At 46.1% G+C, this 23,887-nt stretch overlaps 1 protein-coding gene across 1 annotated transcript in view; it reads left to right on the forward strand.

The window, feature by feature from the left end:
* The first annotated feature begins 6,011 nt into the window (after positions 1-6,011).
* DNAJC10 (DnaJ heat shock protein family (Hsp40) member C10) overlaps positions 6,012-23,887 on the forward strand; it is a 45,051-nt gene continuing 27,175 nt past the window's right edge. The window contains exons 1-8 of the mRNA XM_060257258.1: positions 6,012-6,064; positions 10,655-10,956; positions 13,832-13,997; positions 15,694-15,744; positions 18,794-18,876; positions 21,003-21,134; positions 22,060-22,153; positions 22,834-22,911. Coding sequence (XP_060113241.1) covers positions 10,753-10,956; positions 13,832-13,997; positions 15,694-15,744; positions 18,794-18,876; positions 21,003-21,134; positions 22,060-22,153; positions 22,834-22,911 — 808 coding nt within the window. The 5' untranslated portion in view covers positions 6,012-6,064; positions 10,655-10,752. The remainder of the gene's footprint in view (positions 6,065-10,654; positions 10,957-13,831; positions 13,998-15,693; positions 15,745-18,793; positions 18,877-21,002; positions 21,135-22,059; positions 22,154-22,833; positions 22,912-23,887) is intronic.

Raw genomic sequence — 23,887 nt, forward strand, 5'->3', positions numbered from 1 at the left:
AGAGCAAATTGTTCTACGTACCTGGAACAATATTAGATAAACATTAGGACAAACTTCCTGACCATTAGAGCGGCTCCTCAGTGGAACAGGCTTCATTGGGAGGTGGTGGGCTCTCCTTCTTCGGAGGTTTTTAAGCAGAGGCTAGATGGCCATGTGACAGCAGTGCTGATTCTGTGAACTTAGGAAGATCATGAGGAGGGCAAGAAGGGTTGCATCAGTGCTTAGTTCTCGTGGCCCTTTCTTTACATGCCCAGAGCTATGAAACAAAGGGAAAATCCTGCATCACCCTTTTTATGTCCATCCCTCCTTCCAGTGGGCTCCCTCAGCTCTTGCACTCTTCCCCATTTTAGGTCTCTGGGTGACCTGTTGTGGAGAAGAGGAGCTTGTGAGCCTATTTCTTCCTCCTTCCCTGAGGGAAATAGTCACCTACCAATGGGGCAGCTCTCAAAGGCACTGAGATCTCGATGCTAAGCATGCTTACTTGAGAGTAAGCCTTCCTTAAGTTCCTCCTCAACCTCCGGGAGCTGCACAAGATGTGTGAAAGAGACGCTTGCGGCTCCTGAGCCGCAGTCTGACCCCCCCTGTTCTAGCATGACGAAAACCTGAACCCAAAACCTGTCTGTGTGGAACAGGAGAAAGACTGGGTTCTTAAAAGGCAGCTTCTCCAGTAGATGGTTTAGACTAAAAAAAGGTAAAGGTAGTCCCCCGTGCAAGCACCAGGCGACTCTGGGGTGACGTCACAGCCATTTTCCCCAGTCATCAACTGGATCGAGGTGGCGCCGCGGTGCTGATGTTGTTAAATTTGTCGGCGGCGTTCGATACAGTCGACCATCAGCTACTGACCCGCCGCCTCGCCAACACAGGGGTCAGGGGGTTGGCCCTACAATGGCTTTCCTCCTTCCTCAAGGGTCGGGGACAAAGGGTGGCAATCGGGAGCGAGCGGTTCCAGAGGCGCACACTAGACTGTTGGGTGCCCCAGGGAGCAGTTCCCTCCCCGATGTTATTTAACATCTATATGCGCCCCCTTGCCCAGAGGTTTGGGCTGGGTTGTCAATACGCAGATGACACCCAGCTCTTTCTGCTAATGGACGGCCAGCCTGGCTGCGCCCCAGGGAATCTGGATCAGGCACTGCAGGCTGTGGCAACGTGGCTTAGGCTGAGTGGGTTGAAGCTGAACCCGACGAAGACAGAGGTCCTTTGCGTGGGCCGCAGCACTCTGGGGAGGAAAATACCTCTCCTGGTTTTCGACGGTGCGCCACTGAAAGCGGCGTGCCAAGTCAAGAGCCTGGGAGTTCTACTGGAGCCTTCACTATCAATGGAGGCCCAGATAGCAGCCACTGCCAAGTCAGCGTTTTTTCATCTGAAGCGGGCAAGGCAGTTGGCCCCTTTCCTAGAGCGTCGGGACCTAGCAACAGTGATCCACGTGACGGTCACCTCAAGACTGGACTACTGTAATGCCCTCTACATGGGGCTGCCTTTGTGCCGAACCTGGAGGCTGCAGCTAGTGCAATGCGGCAGCTATGCTGTTACTAGGACTCCCGAAGTGGGAGCACATACAGCCAGGGCTGCGCGAACTACACTGGCTGCCAGTTACATACCGGGTTCGCTACAAAGTGCTGGTTATTACCTTTAAAGCCCTATATGGCCGAGGACCTGCCTACCTGAGGGACCATCTTTCCCCATACGAGCCCCAGAAAGCACTGAGGTCAGCAGGAAAGAACAAGCTGACTATCCCTGGGCCAAAGGAGGCCAAATTGCAGAACACCCGCACACGGGCCTTCTCCATCGCAGCTCCATGCCTATGGAACCAGCTCCCGGAAGAGGTGCGGGCCCTGCGGAGTCTTGACCAATTCCGCAGGGCCTGCAAGACCTTCCTTTTCAGGCTGGCTTTTGCAGATTGCTGACTAATGATCGCTAAACAAATGGCTCCGCCAAAATGATTTTGCCTCAGGGATCCTCGCTATCACGTAAACTGACAGAAATAGCGCCAGGAACATCACTGTTACTGTCAAATTATGTTAACTGTGAATTTAGAATGGTTTTTAGATGTTGATTTTAAAGTCTTGCTTAACTACTGTATTGTATATTTTATGGATGTTGTTAGCTGCCCTGAGCCTGCTTAGGCGGGGAGGGCGGGATATAAATACAATTTTATTATTATTATTATTATTTTACAGGGTGGTCTGTCCCGTGGCGGTGTTAAAGCTGCATTACTGCAGCCCTAAGCTCTGCTCACGACCTGAGTCCAATCCCTGGCAGAAGCTGGGTTTTCAGGTAGCCGGCTCGAGGTTGACTCAGCCTTCCAGCCTTCCGAGGTTGGTAAAATGAGTACCCAGTTTGCTGGGGGGAAAGCGTAGATGACTGGGGACGGCAATGGCAAACCACCCCGTAAAAAGTCTGCTGTGAAAATGTTGGGGAAGCAATGTCACCCCAGAGTTGGAAGCGACTGGTGCTTGCACAGGGGACCTTTCCTTTTTCCTTGTCATTGCCTTCCCCAGTCATCTACACTTTACCCCCAGCAAGCTGGGTACTCATTTTACTAACCTCAGAAGGATGGAAGGCTGAGTCAATCTTGAACCCACTACCTGAACCCAGCTTCCGCTGGGATTAAATTCAGTTCATGAGCAGAGCTCGGACTGCAGTACTGCAGCTTTACCACTCTGCACGAGGCTCCTACTGGTTTAGACTAGATCCCACTAAAATCCTAAACAAAAGTTTACCATCTATTCTTTGGGGGAAAGCACAGCACTAGATTTGAGGATGTTATGGTGGCAGCCTCCTCTCTAGGCTCTACAGACCACAGTCAGCTTGTGTGAACTGGGGGAAGGGCCTTTTTGATGGCCCTCCAGGGCAACTGGCAGGCAACTGTGGGACTGGGTGGATCATCTGGTCCAGCAGAGCTATGGTTTTTGATACTTGTAGGGGGCAGCAGTTTCATCCTCCATGGGCCGTCTCATAGGCTTTCACTTTTCATCATGGAAATCACCAGAGTAGGCCTCACATTCAGCAGGAGCTCACAGGATCACAGCTCCTGAACCTTTCTGAGGGTTCCCCCTCTTCCTCCCCCCCCCCCCACCTAGTCCATTGAATAGTAGATGCAGCTGCATAACAATCCCTGGATTAGGAGAGCAGCCAGCCAGCCACCAGGAGCTTTGCCCTCATTAACACCTGGAGAAGCCCGCACCACCCTTTCTCCACTTATGTGACTTTGGGTGGCAGATGGTTTGCTGGCCTTTTGTCTGTATGTGTGTGTAGGGGGGGTAGCCCAGGAGAGCCCCAGGTGAGCGGGACCTGCTAGGGCTGGCTGGATCTCTAGCCAGCCCAAGCAGGCCTCACTCGGTCGGGGCTCTCCTTTCTTACATCAGGTTACTTTGGGCTGGGGGGTGGTGGTATATGCTAATGAGTTCTGTTAATGAGCTCCCCCACCTATTTTTCTATAAAACGTCCCCTGCACCTGAGAATAGCCACCGTGTTCTGTTGTGTTGATTTGGGCAGAAGTTGTTCCTCATCAAGTTGAAATTTTCATTTATTTATTTACATCCGGCTTTTTACCCCCAATGGGCAGCCAAAGCAGTTCATATCTGTCTTCTCTCCTGTTTTAACTCCACAACAAACCTGTTAGGTCGAGTAAGCTGAGAATGTGTGGCTGGCCCATGGTCACCCAGCAAGGCGGTGGGGGGGGGGTGTATGTGTGGAGCTGCTGCCTTCTAGCACTGCTCTTCAGGTTTAGTGCCCCTGCATGCTGAGGTTCCCCTTAGTCACCATGGCTAAACTGCTGAGGATCTTTTCCTCCAGGAATTTGTCCAATTCTCTGAAAGCCAAACCCCTAAAGTGCTTCTGAATATATCCTCAGCCATTTCCCTCTCTCACCTCAGTCAGAAACTGGTCTTCACATCAGACATCTGCGAAGCCACCCTTAATCCTGAGACTTTGAGATGAGGACTTTAAACCGAAAATCTAGCAACCTTGCCAGCTTCGCTTCTTGGGGGGAGGCGATGAAGAGATGTGTGGGAGGGAAGTGAGCAAAGCTGACCAAAGAGGCCAGTATCCACCATCTCTCCATCCTCTTCAAACTTGACAGATTTTTGATAGTAAACTGCTGGCTTATTTTACGTGTGTGTGTTTGAGCGAGATGTTCCCAGCTCCCCATCCACCATGGCCTGAAAGCAAACACAAGATACACAATAGTAAAGAGCCCGGTAGCACCTATAAGACTAACAAATTTTATTGTAGCATAATCCTTCGAGAAACACAGCTCTCTTCGTTGGATGCATCTGACGAAGAGAGCTGTGTTTCTCAAAAGTTTAAAGGTAAAGGTAGTCCCCTGTGCAAGCACCAGTCGTTTCCGACTCTGGGGTGACATGGCATCATGATGTTTTCACGGCAGACTTTTTTATAGGGTGGGTTGCCATTGCCATCCCCAGTCATCTACACTGCAAAAGTACAATAAAATCTTGTACGTCTTACAGGTACTACAGGATTCTTTTATTGTTTTGCAGCAACAGACTAACAGCTAACTCCTCGATATCTATGACGATATATATAGACTTCAGACAGGAAGGTAAGAAGGAATAGCCATGATGACGACTGGGATGCACGGGCTCCTTCCAAACAGAACAGGGGTGGCCAAGCTTGCTTAACATAAGAATCACATAGAATAAACATCAGATGTTTGAGAGCTGAAAGACATGAACATCTTATGTTTGAGCGCCATAAAACAGGGAGGGAGGGAGGGAAATAGATGGGGAGAGGTGGAAAGAAAGTAACTTTATATGCATTCTCCAAACCGCTGGCTGGCTTGGCTTGGCTTGGAGAAGTGATTTAAAGAGAGAAATGCCACCTCCAAGCCAGCCAACGGGTGGTGGGGCCTTCGAGAGCCACGCAATATGTACGAAAAGCCACATGGGGCCACTTGTGAGCCACAGTTTGGTCACCCCTGCAATAGAAGACATCAATTTTTCAAAGTGGAAAGCGCTGAAACAAAAAATGCTGGCGGTGGCAAGTGATGTTCCGGGACAGGCTTCAACAAATCCCAGAATTTTGCACTAGACCTTTAATCCTAGTTTAACTCTGTCCCCAAACTACACTAAAATCATAGAATCAGAGAAACCAACTCAGACTAATTTCGCACTAGAACTTTAATCCTGGTTTAACTCTGTCCCCAAACACTAGAATCAGAGAAACCAACTTTATGATTCGATGGTTTTAGTGTAGAAAGTCAGTTTGGGGAAAGAGTTAAACCAGGATTAAAGCTCTAATGCAAAATTGGTCTATGACTCTATGGTTTTAGTGTAGAATGTCAGCTTGGGGACAGCGCTAAAAAGGTAAAGGTAGTCCCCTGTGCAAGATGTCTAGTGCGAAATTGGTCTCCAGTCTCCACAGGAAGTCTCCACTGCCTACCAGCTATGTGTGGCTCTGCTCAGCTATGTATGGCTTTGCTCACTGTGCTGGATTCCTCGTCTGATGAAGTGTGCTTAAGAGCACACGAAAACTCACGTTCTGAATAAAAATTGGTCGGTCTTAAAAGTGCCACTTGACTCCTGCTTTGTTTGACTGCTTCAGACCAACAGGGCTGCCCTCTTGGATCTATCCAGTCTCCACGGTTTTCAGCATTTCCTCCCTCCCCCCTTTAACAGCACAGGAATGCAGTTTAAATATCCCTTCCGCAACAACGGGACTCAACCGCGGGACCAGGCCCGCCCCCCTCTGCAAAGCCAAGGCAGCTGGTGCTCGGCGCCCTCGGGCCTGGGAAGGCCGCTTTGGCAGGGCCACGCCGCCATGGGAGATGAACTCAGCGGCAGCGAGCGAGCGGGTCCCGCCCCGGGCGGCCTGCCGGACAGTCTCCCCGCCTGGGAAGCAGGAGCAGCGGCCACGTCAGGCTTGGCCCTCTCCCGCAGCCCCGCCCGCTGCCTCCGGTTCAGACCCGGATCCGCGCCTCTTCCCCTCGCGCCGCCACCCCAGCTTGCTCCGCGCGCGCCTCCTCCTCCTCCGCACCAGCTTCCTCCTCCGCCTCCTCCCAGCAAAGCCGGCAGGAGGGAGCCACGCACGCCGCCGCAGCCACCCGGTAAGAGGCCGCCGCTCGCTCCTTCGCCGTCGCAGCCCGCGGAGCAAATGGAGAGCCCGGCGGGCGGGAGCGAGCGCCTTGCTCGTCGCTCCTGTGCGCCGCCTCTTTTTGCGCCTCCCTCCCCAAAAGAGGGCCCCTTCTCCCGGCGTCTCTGTTCCTCCCCGGCTTCCTTTGCTCCATCCTTCCGGGGCATCTCATGGCTTTTCAAGCGCGCACCGCCTTCACCCGCTCTGCAGTTTCCTTCCTGGGGATCTGCCGCCCAGCCCCCGCCCCCGCTCTCCTTTTGTTACCAGAAAGGGGGAGGGAAATCTCTGGTGGCCCCTGCCTCCCCCGTTGCGCCGCTCTGGGGAAGTCTCGTGGTGCGTTCCCACTGCACTAAACAATGGGGGTTCCGTCTGGATTTTTGCTATTCTTGCACAGTAAAACCCGAATGTGCAACACATGATTCGGTGTAGTGTGAACACACCATCACAATCTCCCACGGCTAAAGACGCTGGGGGGATTTGGGGGGTTTGGAGAAAGGGCTGAGGGAGGGAGCACCCCAGGGTCGACCTCTCTGGACGCTTTCGAATTCCTGCGTCGTTTCAGAGCATCTCTCCTACTCAGCGAGCAAACGTGCTTGTGCTTGTGGAGCTGGCGTAGCCAAACTGAGGCTGAGGAGCCACACGTGGCCCTTTTCACACCGTGTGGTTCTGAAAGGCCCCCCACTGCCCTGTTGGCCAGCTTGGAGAAGGCATTTTGAATCACTTCTCCAGGCCAAGCCAGCCAGAGGCCCGGAGAATGCTTATAAAGTTAAAGTTGTTTCCTTTCCACCTCCCCGTCTATTTGACTTCCTTCCCTTCCCTCCCCTCCCTCAAACATCTGACATTTATTCTATGTGGCTCTTATGTTAACCAAGTTTGGCCACCCCTGAGCTTAGGTAACCCCCAACCCTCCTCTGTGCAACTTTAAAACATTGTTCTGCTCTTTCATCTTTTGTGGTTTCTTCTCACTTCCGTTTTCATTTAGGGTACTTGGCATGTCCTCATATTCTACTGCTTCTTTCCCCTCGGCTGTTTTATTTTCCTCCCTCCCAACCCAAACAGAGTCTTCCTGCAGCACCGTTGCACTCAAGGACTCCTTTTGTAATAGACATGGGCCCTTTTATACCATTGGAAACTCGGTGAAAAATGTAAAACTAATATGTGGTAGCTTTATGACCCCAGTGCTTTGTGGGGTACAGAAAAGTTGCTTTTCAGTGGTAAGTGGTATGGCATTTTTTCTGGAAAAAGTGCTGGAACTCTCAAGAGGGAAATGAAGGAGCAACACCTGTGCCGTCATGAACTTTTAAACATTTTTTGAGACTTTTGTTTCAATGAAGAGGTTCCAGAACTCCGTTCTACTGTGCTCCCCCAGGGGAAAAAAAGCCCCGGTGGTGGTGCTGGCGGGGGGGGGGGCACTGTTTAGTAATGTGCAAGAGATGCTGTCCTGTTGCCAGGAAAAACATCAACAACTTCAAATATGCAGATGATACCACTCAAATGGCAGAAAGTGAGGAGGACGTAAAGAACCTCTTGTTGAGGGTGAAAGAGGAGAGCACAAAAGTAGGCTTGAAACGCAACATCAAAAAAACTAAGATCATGACATCTGGCCCCATCACTCCTTGGCAAATAGAAGGGGAAGACATGGAAGTAATGACAGACTTCACATTTCTGGGATCCAAGATCACTGCTGATGGTAACTGTATCTATGAAATTAAAAGACGTTTGCTCCTTGGGAGAACAGCTATGGTGAACCTGGGCCGTATAATGAAAAGTGGAGACATCACCCTGCCAACAAAAGTCCGTATAGTCAAAGCGATGGTTTTCCTAGGAGTAATGTATGGCTGTGAGAGCTGGACCATAAGGAAGGCTGAGCGAAGAAGAATAGATAATTTTGAGCTGTGGTGCTGGAGAAGAATCTTGAGAGTCCCTTAGACTGCCAGAAGATCAAATCAGTCAGTCCTAAGAGAAATCAACCCAGACTGTTCCCTGAAAAGTCAGATGCTGAAGCTGAAGCTCAAATACTTTGGCCACCAAATGAGAAAGGAGCACTCACTGGAGAAGATCCTGATGCTGGGAAAGACAGAAGGCAAAAGAAGAAGGGGACGGCAAAAGATGGGATGTCTGGACAGCATTACTGATGTAACTAACACGAATTTGAGCAGACTTCGGACGATGGTGGAAGACAGGAGGGCCTGGCGTGACTTTGTCCATGGGGTCACAAAGAGTCGGACTCGACTGTGCGACTAAACGACAACAAAGAGATGCTATAATAAAAGGTTAAGTTTATTAAGAGCAAGTGGATCAAAGGAACAAACAACTATTTTGTCAGCCAGATTTCCTCCAGGTTTTTAGGCACAGTTTTGCAAACGAGGGTTGTGCCAGCATCCCAGTGGGGCCTGGAATTACAATCCAGCTAAGTTCTCCTGAAGAAAATGGCAGCTTTGGAGGGTGAAGTTTGTGGCATTATACCAGGGGTGACCAAACTTGCTTTTAACATAAGAGCCGCATAGGATAAACATCAGATGTCCGAGAGCTATAAGACATGAATGTCAGATGTTTGAGAGTCGGAAGGAAGGAAACTAGAATGGGGGGAGGGGGAGAGAGGGAGAAGTGGAAAGACGTGGAAACTTAACTTCAAATGATTTCTCCAAGCTGCCAGCTGGCTTGGATTAGATAAGTGATTTAAAGAGAGAAATGCCTTCTACAAGCTGGCTGATGGGGCAGTGGAGGCTTTGAGAGCCTCATAATGTGTGTGAAAGAGCCACACGTGACTCCCGAGCCGCGATTTGGCCACCCCTGCAGTATACCCAGCTGTGAGCCCTCTCTGAGCACCATCCCCAAATTTCCAGGAATTTCCCAACCCAGAGTTGGCAACCCTATTTGGAACTGATACATCTAGTAAAGTATTATGCATGTTATGATCAACTACCTTATTCTTACACTATTATTTCTCAACTCAGTTTTGAATAACTCCCTTATTCTCGTGCTATTACTTTTTAAGCCAGTTATCAGCAAACTCCACCCCCGTCTTCCAGTTTGGCCTGTTCTACATCTGTCTGTCATGAATTCCTCCCCCATTTTCTAAGGTTCTCGCTACTGCATCCACACACCACTTTTAAAGCAAGGCACCCTTGGAAGATACAAATCTGCACTAGCCATGTTAATGTTTAATTCGTCTGCCAGTGCTTACGATCTTACCATTCTTTTCCTTGACATAGTGGACATGTTGTACCAAGATAAACCCTACATATATTACACTTGCCTGTAAACAGGCAAAATATGAAAATATCTTGACTGAAGCCAAGATTTGAAAGGAGCGTTTTTAAAGACCTACTTCATACAAACCAGTACATCATGTATTTATTTGGAAATAAGTCAGAATGAATTTGATAGGAATTGTTCCTTAAGGAAATGTACAGAAGAATAGCAGTCCTTCTTGCCTAAATACACGCACACATTCTTTTCCCATGGATGACAAGGCCTTCATTTCAGTCCGATGTATCATGTCAACTGGTGGGGGGTTTGAATTGCTGGTAAGCGCATCTGGGACTTATTTGCCCCCTTCAAGGACTGGACTGAATCAACATTTTACACCAACATTATTTTACCTCAAGAAATTTAGGATGAAAAGGTGTGCTGTTCACAACTGAATCGCAGTACAAAATTCTTTATCTGATAGCAACACCAGAGAATTGAAAGGCCGTGTCTTTCTGGAGCAAGTGAAATTTCACTGAAGCAATCCTATAGTCATTAGAATGTGACAGCGGGTATGATATACTACTCTCTCCTCATGGGCTGAAAGGGAAAACCTGTTTGTGGAGGGAGGGAATAATTACACTAAAGGCGTGCAGGGAAATTAAAACTTAGTGAATTCTTATTTTATTGTAAACGCTAAATATTCATCTTTGAGAACACATTTACTGTGTTACATATTTGTGTGAGAGTTAAGCGCTGTCCATTTGCTTCTGATTTATACTGACCCGCCTCGGCTTTTTTTGTAGCATGAACTACTTTGCATATTAGGCCCCACCCCCTTGATTTAGCCAATCCTCTGAGAGTTTACAGGGCTCTTTGTACAGGGCCTACTATAAGCTCCAGGAGGGTTGGCTACATCTGGGGTGTGTGGCCTGATATGCAAAGGGGTTTCTGCTACAAAAAAAGCCCTGCTGACCCTCTGAATTAATGTCCTCCTAAGCGTCCTCTCTTTACCAGCCTTGCTCAGGTCTTACAAACTGGGGCCGTGGTTTCTTGATTGAGTCAGTCCATCCCAGGTTGGGTCTTCCTAATTTCCTGCTGCCTTCAAATTTTCCCATCATGATAGCCTCTTCCAGTAACTCTTGTTTTCTCATGTTTTCTCAAGTATGGTAGCCTCAGTTTAGTCATTTTTCAGTTACCAGGCAGAGTTCAGGCTTGATTTGATCTAGAACCCACTTCTTTTTCTTTGGCGGTTCATGATATCTGTAGAACTCTCCTCAGACACATTTCAAAGGAGTCAGCTTTCCTGTCAGCTTCCTTCATTGCCCGCTGTTACATATAGACAACCTGAAATCTTTTATTTTTCTTACAGGTGGGATTTCTTTGAGAAATACTTGAACATCAGTGGATTATGACCGTGAAAAATCCCACAGAGAGACTCTTCAGATTTGCGCTACTCTGACACTCATAATGGAGCATTTCTTAACCAAAGGAAAGCTCACCAGAAACTTTAGAAGAACCTTCTTCCTTTTACTTTTACTGTGTCTGATTGCCTTTGTTTGCCCAGATCAAGACTTCTACAGTTTGCTTGGAATATCTAGAGAAGCCACAAGTAGAGAGATAAGACAGGCTTTCAAGAAGTTGGCATTGAAGTTGCATCCTGATAAGAATCAGGTGAGTTTCCTTGCCAAGAAGAATGAGTTCCATACGGCAAAGGCAAAAGTGTTGCTGATGCTCCAGGTGAAACAGACGATGGGGTATGAAAATTATAGCAATTACATGGGGTTGGATCCAGGGGTAGAATTCTATCAGGAGCTCCTTTGCATATTAGGCCACACCCCCTGATGTAGCCAATCCTCCAAGAGCTTACCAAAACGAGCCTCTTGAAGGATTGGCTACATCAGGGGTGTGTGGTCTAATATGCAAAGGAGCTCCTGCTAGAATTCCACCCCTGGTTGGATCCAACCAGCTTTTCCCTTGGTGAAAAATGGAGGAAGGGGGTCCTCTTTGATTACCAAAACTATGTTTGGGACCAGGGCATCTGCATGGCAAAAGGTGTGGTACGGAGATTGTAGTTGGAGAGTACTCAGATTAAATGCTTAAAAAACTGGCTGGATCCAACCCATGATAAAGTTATTTGCAGGGGTCATTCTGTAGAAAAAGAGGTGCTGGAGCTCATTAGCACAACTTATTTGCATAACCTCTTTGCATATGCCACACACCCCTGACATCCCTGGAAGGGGCACTAAATTATATCAGTTCAGCATCTACCTTAAAAGGTTTCTTGAATTATAATTGTCATAATAAAATCTTACTCCCATCATAGTTTTTAAAATTACTTTCTCCTATGTGGCCACAGTGGCGTGATGAAGATTTCCATCTGTCTGATTTATGTGTTTTGGTTAGTCTCCCATTTTCTTTTTGTGGGTGGGAAAATATAAGAAAGTTTGTCAAACCTTAGAGTTCTGCAAAATTCTCACTGGGGGGGTGTTGAACAATGGAGCCCAGAAGCAACTATTTGAGGGGAGGGGGAGTAAAATTTAGAGGTTCTGGAGCACTGCTCCTGTGAATTCCTGCCCAATATGAGGCTTGGTTATTTAGAAAATAACAGTTGATGACCAATGGTTCTCAGACAAGGACCCAAAATGGATCACTACTGTGTCCCAAGCAGGTTTTGAACCAAAGGAGGAGAACATAAGAACATGAGAGAAGCCATGTTGGATCAGACCAATGGCCCATCCAGTACAACACTCAGTGTCACACAGTGGCCAAAAAACCAGGTGCCATCAGGAAGCCCACCAGTGGGGCTAGAAGCCTTCCCACTGTGCACCCCCACAAGCACCAAGAATACAGAGCATCACTGCCCCAGACACAGAGTTCCAACAATACGCTGTGGCTAATAGCCACTGATGGACCTGTGCTCCATATGCTTATCCAATCCCCTCTTGAAGCTGTCTATGCTGGCAGTCATCACCACCTCCTGTGGCAGTGAAATCCATGTGTTAATCACCCTTTGAGTGAAGAAGGAATGGGATGAGCTGGGAGAGGAAGCTCAGTGACAAATCTGGGTTTGCTTCTGTATAATCCGTGAAATGGCCATGAAAAACAGTTATTGGCTCTGAAACGCTATTTATCGCTGCCCAGCATGAAAAGTGATATATAAACTTGTTCAGTGTTGATCAGTTTAGATTCTTGCATTTTTATGTTGGGGAAGAGGAAAGTATTATGGAGTGATTTAGTAAGCAAGTTCCAAAAATTGCAGCAAGTTTAGAACAGGGTTTGACAGATCCCAAGTACCGGAATGCTGCGGCACCTAGAAATTCCATTGTGGTACCTAGTATTTGCAGCAGTTGTTTATTGTAAGTGCGTCTTGGTGAATCCCGGTAGAAGTACAAAACTTACTTAGGTAATATAAGGCCTTTTGTTGTGATGCCAATATTGGCAAGCTGCAACTCTTTTGTTGTAGTTTAAAAAATAATAAGAAATGGAGGGAGCTTTTCATAAGGTTTTGTGGCAGAAATAATAAGAAAATATGTGCATTAATATATAAAACCCTGAAGGCTGAGAAATAAGTCTGGCTGCGAAATATTGAGGGGAGTTTGTAAAACTGAAGTAATTTTGTCATGGCTTCGTTTAGAAGTGGGTCCCACTTCAAAAGATTTTGAAATCCGCTGGGTTAAGAAGCACTCGTTTCATATGCAACATTTCTGTCTCTTCTGTCTCCTTTCGCAATCATTTCTTTTTTTTATGAGGAAGCACTGTGATAATCAGTATCCTCCAAGCATATAATTTTGGATGCATAATGCAAAATGCAGCCTACCAGTTCTATTGCAGATGAGAAACCCAGGCAGGCAGAAGAAATGGGTGATTTACTGGCAATGTGATAGGACACTCATAGTGGCAGATTGCCCACATTCAGCTGGGTGGGTCACAAATTGCCTACAATACTCTTACTTTACCCAACATTTCAATACCAGCATCTGACTGTGAACTACAGGTATGACATTAAACAACACATAATCAAACACAGAGGTCCCCGGCCTGGTTCCTGTTTATGCCATTGGGCCCATCAACATCTTTTCTGGCACCCACCAAGTGTTTTTAAAAAGTGGGCAGGACCAACTTCTGATTGGCCATTAGAGATTTGATGGATGTGCAGTTGTTGTTTTTTTTTAAAAAAATCTTTTGTTTTGGCAGCAACTGACACCACAGCACAGGGATCATCACTGTATGACTGAAGAGAAGCTGGGGCGGCCATTTTGTAGCTGGCTCCACCTCTTGCAGCAGCCATTTTGTGGCAGTGCCCCCCATGCTGTGTCAGAATTCCAAAGCTGCTTGCGGCCTCCGGAAAGTTGGGGAACCGCAGGCAAGCACATCCTTCATAGCCATGAAGTCAGTCAGACGGTATGGGTTAAGTTTGAAAACGCCTCTTAATATGGATCTGGTGATGAAGAACCAAATTACGCAAGCACTTAATGGGATGATCGCCTCTTAAAATGTTAGGTCGCAATATTTTTATATATCAATGAAGACTTTACTCCTCTTCTAGAATGACCCAGCAGCACATGAAAACTTCTTGAAAATAAACCGAGCTTACGAAGTGTTGAAAGATGAAGATCTGCGGAAGAAGTATGATAAATACGGTGAGAAAGGCCTGGAAGATCACCAGCAAGGCGGTGGATATGAAAGCTGGCACTATTATCGCTACGATTTCGGTAAGAAAGCAGAAGCAGAGTTATTACATCCTGTTTTCTTTGTTGGAGGCTGACACGATCTTCAAGGAAACACAGTAGGCATAATTTGGCAAAGATGTTAACGTGGCTGAAGCTCATTGGTTTCAGTAAGCTTTGGTGTCCTTAACATTGTGTTGGATTGTGACCAATGAAAAGCACAGTATTCAGTGTGTACTTGGCTTTCTTAATTACTTTAGTTCTTGGGAACAGGACATTCTTTGCTCCCGATATGTTTAAATGACTTTCCGTGTGCCTTCAGCAGTACGTTTCCGGGACTTCTGGTATCTTTTAAATATTTATCCCCTTGGGAAACCATCTTCTCAATTAATCTTTACTTTTTAATATTTTGGTGCACAGATGGCCATCTGGTAGCACATAGTTCGCACGTGGCCACAAGGTTATTTGGTCTGGCCAGTGAGAATGCTGCTTCATCACTTTGCTTGCCTGTTTGAACCGCTTACCTCTCTCATCATCCCTTATATATAACGGCTGATTTATGAAAGGATTCATGCCTGGCCTTCCTACCTTTACCCTTATTCTTACATCGAGAATTCACGTGTCAAAGATTCATGGAAGAATTCACACCAAGCCTCTTTGAAGAAGATGGTGATAGTGGATTTATATCCCACCTCCACTCCGAATCTCAGAGTGTCAGAGCAGTTCACAATCTCCTTTACAGTTCCTCCACCAAAACAGACACCCTGTGAGGTGGGTGGGGTTGAGAGAGCTCTCACAGCAGCTGCCCTTTCAAGGACAACTCCTGCGAGAGCTATGGGTGACCCAGGGCCATTCCAGCAGCTGCAAGTGGAGCAGTGGGGAATCAAACCCAGTTCTCTCAGATAAGAGTCCACACACTTCACCACTACACCAGACTGGCTCTCTCCTTCATACCCACCCTGTCCTGCTTCCCTAAAAGAATTCTCACTATGATTTTCCTTTGCCATAGCTATGTGAAGAAGTGAGCTGTAGCTCAGAAATTCTCATGTTCGGGGCTTTTTTTTCTGCCGGAGCCCACAGGAGTGGCACTCTGCCCGGGCTGGCCAGGGCTCTGGCTGGCCTGATGCACCATGCAACATCCACGTGCTCCCGGGCTAGGTGGGCGTGGCCTAATATGCAAATAAGTTCCTTGCCGGGCTTTTTCTACAAAAAAAGCTCATGTTGAAATAAATGTGTTTTGTTTGTAAGGTACCTCTGGACTTTTTGTTCAGTGAAAACAGAATGGAATTCAGCTTCTTTGAGGAACTGTGTTCCACAGGCTCTCCTGTTTTGAACATTTTGAGAAACGTGAAGTGTGGGATGAATTTCGAGCTGCCTCACCTCACTTGGAGTGCTTTAGCACAGAAGAAGCTGAATCAAATGTTTAGCAATGGAGACAAAAAGAGAAGACACTCTCTGCTACACAGTACATCAGCCAATAATATCATGCTGAGATTTTACTTCCCACTAAAAGAAACTGATGATTTTAAGGGGAGCAAAACTGCTATGAAGTATTACAGACCTGAAATCAGAACTTTAGCAAATCTGAGTTTAATTCTTATACACTGTCAATAAACTTTTCAGCTTCCAAGATTTTCTGTTCAAAGATATTAAGACGCTACTGACAGATTTTTTTTTCTTTCTTGAAATTTTTACCCTCAAATGTCCTCCTTTTCTGATCCGAGTTGTTTTGTTTTACTAGGGATTTATGACGATGATCCCGAAATCATAACACTGGACAGAGGAGAGTTTGGTAAGTGATGAAAGTCAGGTGCCTGAAATTTTATGACAGGATTTTCCAAGCAGAATCTTGCGCTTTTCAAGCTATACCGGGAAGTAGACACAGCAGACGCTGCAAAACGTCAGCCAGAGTTGCGTACACGTTTGGTGTTTAGAGATAACTGCTGATTCTGCACTTACCTTGGTCCAGGGCAGGCTTCCATTTCTGCATGGAGCAAGCTGGCGATTTCACACCAGTTGCTCCGCGCCGCCATTTTGTGCGGGGCAAACTTGCGATTTGCCCCCTGCAGTAAACCTGTTTTTTCAGGTTTACACTGCAGCGGGGCAAATCGCAGGTTTGCCCCTTGCAAAATGGTGGCACGGAGCAACTGGTGCGAAATCGCCAGCTTGCTCCACTCGGAAATGGACCAAGGTGAGTGCGGAATCAGCCAGCATCAGGCTGCCTTTGACTCAGTTGAACCATAAAGATTTGTAGAGCTAAGCGACCATTTCGACCTGAACCAAAGCCTACCAGCCACATCCCCATGAAGAAAAGAGTTATCCGCCTCCTAGTTCTCTGAATCTGCAGTGATGAGTCTTTGCCGGTTCACAAAAAGTGTCTCCTGTTAGAATGATTCATTCTCCAAGTGAAGAACTGTTATTACGGCACAATCATAAGGTTTTCTCATGGATGGAGAATATGCTTGGTGGTGTGTGAGTTGTGGACTGGAACTGTGATCCTGAAATGTCTCCAAATCCTTTGATTGTCTCCAAAAGTCAGATGTCTTAGTTTTGCTCATAGGGAAGCAATTCGCAGATACTAAGTGCTGGTTTTGTGTTTGCACATTCCCTTTCATATTTGTCCAGGGTGTTTGCAACCTCTAATGTGTGTACTTAGTAAGATAACAACATGTTTGTGCATATAGCAAACATCCTCCCATTGCTGGCATTTGGACCATTGGGAGGCTGTATGCTTTTCTTTTTTATTATTATGGCATTTTAGGTTCACCCAATGCGACATCTAATCTTGCATAAATAATAATGTTCAAATGGTTGCAAAGAAAATAGCCGTAGAAGGGTTGCTGTAACTTTTTGCTATTGAACTATTTGAGGGTGATTTTTCATTTATTTGCTACCACTTGTTTGATCTTTTACTCAGGGCTTTTTTTGTAGCAGGAACTCCTTTGCATATTAGGGCATCCCCTCCCCAATGTAGCCAATCCTCGAAGAGCTTACAGGACCCTTATTACAGGGACAACTGTAAGCTCTTAGAAGATTGGCTACCTCGGGGGAGGGGGGGTGCCCTAATATGCAAAGGAGTTCCTGCTACAAAAAAGCCCTGCTTTTTACTGATGAACAGGGACTTGAACCCGGTGTTGCTACACCAGACCAGCACACTGCAAAAAGCATATGTCGAAATAGCAGCACAATGTTGCGTCTTTCCCTTCCCTTCCTCCATTTATTTCAGATAGGACATAAAATTGCTTTAAGATATGCACATGTACGCATTCAAAGGATTTGAGCAAATTGGTATGAAAGTATGTGGGCGTTTGGATGCAGAACCGGTCTCTGTTGCCGGGCAACAAACTAAGAAGGCGGTTTCATTCCCTGTGTGCTCCTTAGGAAAGTTTCTGGATCTGTGAAATTATAGCTGTAAGGACCCCACACTCCCAAATTCCCTTCACTTCTCTGCGAACCCGGCCTCATTAGTCTATTTATCAAGTGCATTGAGAATCTCTTTTATGATGGCTTTTTTAATAAAAAAAATGGGGTGTTATTGCCACATTGGTGATGCTGACTTCACTAACAGCACTTAGCCAGCATTGTTAGCAAGGTTGCCAACTCTGGGCAGGAAAATTCCTGGAGATTTGGGGATGGACCCTGGTAAAAAAAAAGTAAAGGTGGTCCCCTGTGCAAGCACCAGTTTTCGATGCTGGGGTGACATCACATCACGAAGTTTTCACAGCAGACTTTTTACGGGGTGGTTTGCCATTGCCTTCCCCAGTCATCTACACTTCCCCTCCAGCAAGCTGGGTACTCATTTTACTGACCTTGAAAGGAGTCAACCTTGAGCTGGCTACCTGAACCCAGCTTCCACCGGGATTGAACTCAGGTCGTGAGCAGAGCTTGGACTGCAGTACTGTAGCTTACCACTCTGTGCTATAGGGCTCTTATGGAGCCTGGAGAAGGTGATATTTCAGGACGAGAGGGACTTCAGCAGTGTATAATGTTGCACAGTCCACACTCCAAAGCAGCCATTTTCTCCACGGGAATGGTTCTCTGTAGTCTGGAGACCAGCTGTAGTTCAGGGAGATCTCCAGGCCCTGTGCGAAGGCTGGCAAACCCAATTGTTGGTATGGTAAAGTATGAGCTTTTTTTTATCAGGCTCCTTAATGTCCAGGGAACTTGACAAACCAGCATCTGGGTCAACCAGGGTGACTTGCAGGGTTGGTGGATGGGGAGAAGCAGGTCACTCCTTTGCATAGCAGGAACTCCTTTGTATATCAGGGTTGCACTCTGCTGATGTAGCCAGTCCTCTTGAAGCTTACAGGGCTCTTAGTACGGGGCCTACAGTAAGCTCCAGGTGGATTGGCTACATCAGGGGGGTATAGCCTAATATGCAAAGGAGTTCCTGCTACAAAAAAAAGCCCTGGGGAGAAGAGATGGCGAGCCACCATGACCGGAAGAGTGAAGCTGTGCAGAGGGGCATGGCGGGGGAGCAGAGTTAGAAGAAGTGGGAAGCCAGCAGCAAAGTCAGCCACTGGAAGAGTTAAGCTCCTTTGGAGGCATGTGGGACATGAAAACAGAAATGGAGTTGGCAGGTATCCTCAAAACACCTGGGTTCTTTCCTTATATTACGGGATACCTTAAGAAGTCGAAGTCACAAGCCTTTTTATTTAAGGAGCTGGCTCAGTATCTCTTGGAGTACTACTGGGGACGAGAACAGCTCTGCGCTGCCATTTATTTATGGAACTTACTCCAAGATATGCTGATGGTCAACTAACTTAGCTGGCTTTAAAATTTAAAAAACCTTAATTTTATCCTATTTCACCTCAGTAACTTTGATCTTTCCTTTTCAACAGATGCTGCTGTAAATTCTGGAGAACTGTGGTTTATAAATTTCTATTCCCCTCGATGTTCACATTGCCATGACTTAGCACCAATGGTAGGTATAGATCAGTGTCGTTGGAACATTTGATGTTTTCATCTGGCATGGTAGAATGGGAAGGACTTTATTGTAGGAACTCCTTCTTAAGGGACTTCTGGGTATGAAAGAGTCCCTCTTCTGTACACAGGCCTAATTAAATGACTTGGGAAATCTGTCATCTTGCCCTCTCCTATGCAATATTCAAGAAGTCACCAGACAATGACAAATTTATTATTTCATAAATACAATATGGGATTTTTATCAGCCATTCATCTTGAGTCTGCCAAAGACTAAGAACTTTTCTCTCTCTTTTTTTGTAAGACTCTTTGAGTTGGATCTAGGGATGGGCATGGAATGCAAGAAAGGTGGTTCGTCCCGTTTTGTGATTTGTTGGGGTGCCCAATTTGGTGGTTTGATCTGTGTTTTTTTCAATTTCCCGAACAATTTGTGGTTTGTTGCTTTGTTTGGTTCAGGAAGGCATAGACCAGCCACTGAGTGGGTGAGAGATGCCAAACTTGTGGCAAACTCTTCAGTGGACTCTCCTCTACCTGGTATTTATGTGGTGCAAAATGGATTTTGGGGAGCCAAGCTACAGCCCCCCAAAGCAGTTACACCCAGTAAACTGCTCTCATAGGAGTATGTCAAGCTGGGGAAAGAAAGGGAAGCCACCCTGCAGCTTCTGGTCCATTTCAGGAAACTTGGAGGGGAGTGAAACTGACTAGAAGTGACAGTTCCACTCTCCTCAGCCTTCTGCCTTCTGGTCAGTTTCACTGGCGGCTGCGGAGAGTAGAGCTGCTATTTCTAGTCAGCTTAGAAGCGCAAGGAGCTAGGGAATCATGCCAGTGCCAGGCTATGTGGAAAAATGAACCAAATGACATGCCAAGAAAAAGGCTGGTTTGTTTTTGTGTTTGGGTGTAGCGGGATCAGACAAACCAGCTTGAAACAAACCACAAATTGGCCATTTTTAGCACAAATCATGATTCGTGGGTCGGTTCGTGCCCATCCCTTGTTGGATCCATTGAAAGTTTCGGCTGGGGGGGTGTGCGTGCATTTTCTCTGGTTACCACCTTCTGCAGCAAAACTCCAGCCCCCCTTTTTGCTGTTCCAGGGGGGTTCTCTGCCCCCTAGGAGCAACAGTTTTGGGAGGCATTTTTGGGCTGCAGTGGGAGTGGCAAGCAGTGAAGTCCCACTTTGTTTACAGAAATCTGTTCCATTAGCAGAGGTTTTGTGAGGGACCCAACTTCTTGAGAAGGTTTTTTTTTTAAAGTTGTAAAGCAGCTAATATGCATTCCCTCCCTCTCCCCCTCCCCCAGATGGTACCAAATTCATATGCTGGAGAGAAAGAATTGTATAATTCTATGCAATGTGTTTTTGTTAGGGATTCTTTGGCAGAGTTAAGCATAGTAAAGCACAAAACAATCCGCATTTAGCTTTTAAAGTAATCATTACTTATCTAGTGAGGAAAGGGAATTCTACAAAACAAGAAAAAAGGATTATCATCCTCTGTATTCTCTAAACTATATGTTTACTCTCTCAGGTCTAAACAACCACTGCTATGGAGGTCTAGAGAATTAAACAAATGATTGTAAAACAAACCCAATGCTTTCTCCCTAGTCCATCCCCAGTGTATTGATTGCCCATTAGAGCTTACCAATACAGGTTAATATGCATATTAAGAGAGCCAGTTTAGTGTAGTGGCTAAGTGTGCGGACTCTTATCTGGGAGAACCGGGTTTGGTTCCACACTCCTCCACTTACAGCTGCTGGAATGGCCTTGGGTTAGCCATAGCTCTCACAGGAGTTGTCCTTGAAAGGGCAGCCCATCCACCTCACAGGGGGTCTGTTATGGGGGGAGAAGATATAGGAGATTGTAAGCCTCTCTGAGTCTCTGATTCAGAGAGAAGGGCAGCATATAAATCTGCAGTCTTCTTCATATTGACATCTAGCCTCTGACGGGAAATATGTGCAGAGTAGCTCATTGCCCCTACCACTAAACTAGCTAAGCATCAGCATGCATAAACAAACAGTTAATTAACTCGTGACTTCAGGAAATTAAGTTGCTGTAAACCCAACAGTTTAAAAAACAAAACAAACAACCATTCATTTGAAAAAACCCTTTTAATTCTCATTCTTCCTTTTTTTAAGTGGAGAGAATTTGCTAAAGAAATGGATGGATTAATACGCATTGGAGCTGTAAACTGTGGTGATAACAGAATGCTTTGTCGACTCAAAGGAATCAATAGCTACCCGAGCCTGTACGTTTTTAAAACTGGAATGGTAAGCAAGCAAACGGTTGTCCTGATCTAGCATTCCTTTCTACAGGAAAAAGAGTCTGTGCAATCTTTATTATTCATTTTTTTTAATTAAAAACCTCTTTTAGTATAGTTTAAGGCATGATTTCAAAAAAGGGCTAGAAAGTCAATGAACAGTAAAATTAATTAAATAACAGTGGGAATTACAACAAGGAAGATGCAAGATTAAGCTAGAAACAATTGGGGGGAAGGGAAATCTTAACAGGCTGGGAGCCAGGGCTTTTTTTGTAGCAGGGCCTCCTTTGCATATTAGGCCACACCCCCTGATGTAGCCTATCCTCCTGGAGTTTACAGTAGGCCCTGCACTAAGAGCCCTGGAAGCTCTTGGAGGATCGGCTACATCAGGTGTGGCCTAACATGCAAAAGAGTTCCTGCTACAAAAAAAAAACCCTGCTGGGAGCCATACAAAAACCTCAACGTATAATTTGATTTTACATTAGAAAGCCAGGCAAGCGGACCACAAAGAGGGTTCAAGTATGAAATCTTTATTATTCATTTGCGGTATTGTGTTCTTCCTTCAGGGATGCATTGTTTTATGGGGAAGCCCCAGGCAAAGTAACATCATTAGCAGGCACTGTTTTCTATAGAATGTTAGTAATAAGACTCTCATGCAGAAACCGCTTTACAAATAGTGTAGTTTCTGAATCTTTTAAATGCCTTTTTAATTCTTAATTTTCCACTGAAGAACTATGTTACATGGTTAAATTTTTAGCAGAGGGAGATAAATTGCAGGATTTCTTGGAGTTTATTATGAAAGTTGTTTGTACTCAAAACTGCCATTTCAAAGCATCTGAACAGACAGATCTGTGTACATGAATAATATAAACCTGCTTAGAATTGACAGGCACATTATTTTCCAGTTGACATCTTTTCTGCCCTCCCCCTTGTAGAATCCATCGAAATACCACGGGGACAGGTCGAAGGAGAGTTTAATGAATTTTGCTATGCAGTTTGTTACGAGCACAGTGACAGAATTATGGGCAGGTAAACTTTTTATCAGTTAACGTTAAACTATTATTCATCAGAATGAAACAGTTGGGGAGGTATAAACAAGCCTTGTGTTAGGATGCGGCCGCTAGGCCACCACCCCAGGCAAGGTGCCCCCGACCGTCTGCCCACTACATGCGTGCCCTTTTTCTCCCCCACCCGCTGCCACTCTTGCCGCCCCATCAAGAAGGACTGGGTGGCCCTTCTCTTGCTGCCGGCCTGCCTCCCTCCCTCAGTAGCAGTGGTGAGAAGAGGGTCCTCCAGCCACAGATGCAGCCAAGGCAGCCAGAAAGAGGCAGAGGAGCAGCTGGGAGGAGCCAAGAGTGGCTTCCTTTCCACCGCATTGACCACTTGCTATTTCTATTTGTGAGCTTTCCCCGACACAGCCGGGAAAACTGCACTGGTGGCTTGGGCCGCCTGCTAGGAGATGGTGGGGGTGGGAGGGGGCACCCGGCGCTCCTGTAGGCCAGGAGCCTCCCTAGATGGCCGCCTCTTTGGCCTATTCAGATGCGCTGGGCCTGAACAAGCCCCATCTGTTCCCCTCTAATCTTCATCAAAATGAAGATAAACTTGGAGTGCTGTGATGTTTAAGCAGTGTAAGAAGCAGTTTATTCAAAGCTGAGTTCCGGAATGAAGAGAGGATTGTAAGTGCAGACTGCATGTTTGTTTTCTTCCAGGAAATTTTGTTAATGCCATACAAACTGCGTTTGCTTCTGGTATTGGCTGGTTAATCACTTTTTGCAGCGATCGTGGAGGTAAATACATGCTTTTGTTCCTTGCGGTTAGTTAATATTACAGACAGAACTTAGTTACTCTGACATCTGAGTGCCAAACCTGAGGCACTGACAGTGGAAGATAAGACAGGAAGGATATTAATGCATTGTTGTTGTTAGGAGCGGCATAAAGATAAGAGCTGTCACGATTCCACCCCCCTCCCCTTAATATATTAATAGTTATAAAATGAACTGATGCCAGGATGTGTTCAGCATGTTACTTTTCAGCTCCGGTTTTTCAGGTTTTCCGCATTCTCATTTTACTTGCTGTTATGTTCCTGTTTCTCTGGGGTATTTTTCTTGTTCTGCGTGTGTTTTATTCCCTCTAGTGACTGATTCGATTTAAACTTCAGGGAGATAAACTGGAAATAAAGATGTTGGATATGAAATCAACCACTAGTGGGGACAAAACATGTGCAGACCGGGTGGGGGACGGGCAGAACCCAGTAAAATGAGAATGTGGGAAAGACCAGTGTTCCTAAGCTGTTGTTTTGCTGGCTACCCTGATTGGGTCGTGGAGGACATTGGCTCACCTGCTTTTCCCTGTACCCTCCGAATAGAACCAACACAGTTAGCTGTAATAGCACAAAAATAAAGAACAATTTTCATTAATGTCAGTGATGACAGAATCTTGTTATAGTTTTACACAATATTATTGCCTCTTAACATGGAGCATGAAAGCAACAGGCAGAGTTCATATAGTCCAATAAGCAAAAAAATTAATTCACAAAGTTCATTTATAAGTTCACACTCATTAGTTCTCAAATGGAGACCATCAAGTCCATGAGAAGTCCGGTATGAAGTCCTAGTCCACACGAGGATTCTAGATAATACCTCCTTCCGATGACTTCTTCCTCAGTGAACTATACAAATAATAAACAATGTTTTACACTATGCACTATGTAGAGCCACAAATAATTTACAGAAACCAATGTAATGCATCTTACCCCCAGACAGT

Source organism: Heteronotia binoei, chromosome 16 (genome assembly GCF_032191835.1).
Source record: "Heteronotia binoei isolate CCM8104 ecotype False Entrance Well chromosome 16, APGP_CSIRO_Hbin_v1, whole genome shotgun sequence".
NCBI classification, from domain to species: domain Eukaryota; kingdom Metazoa; phylum Chordata; class Lepidosauria; order Squamata; family Gekkonidae; genus Heteronotia; species Heteronotia binoei.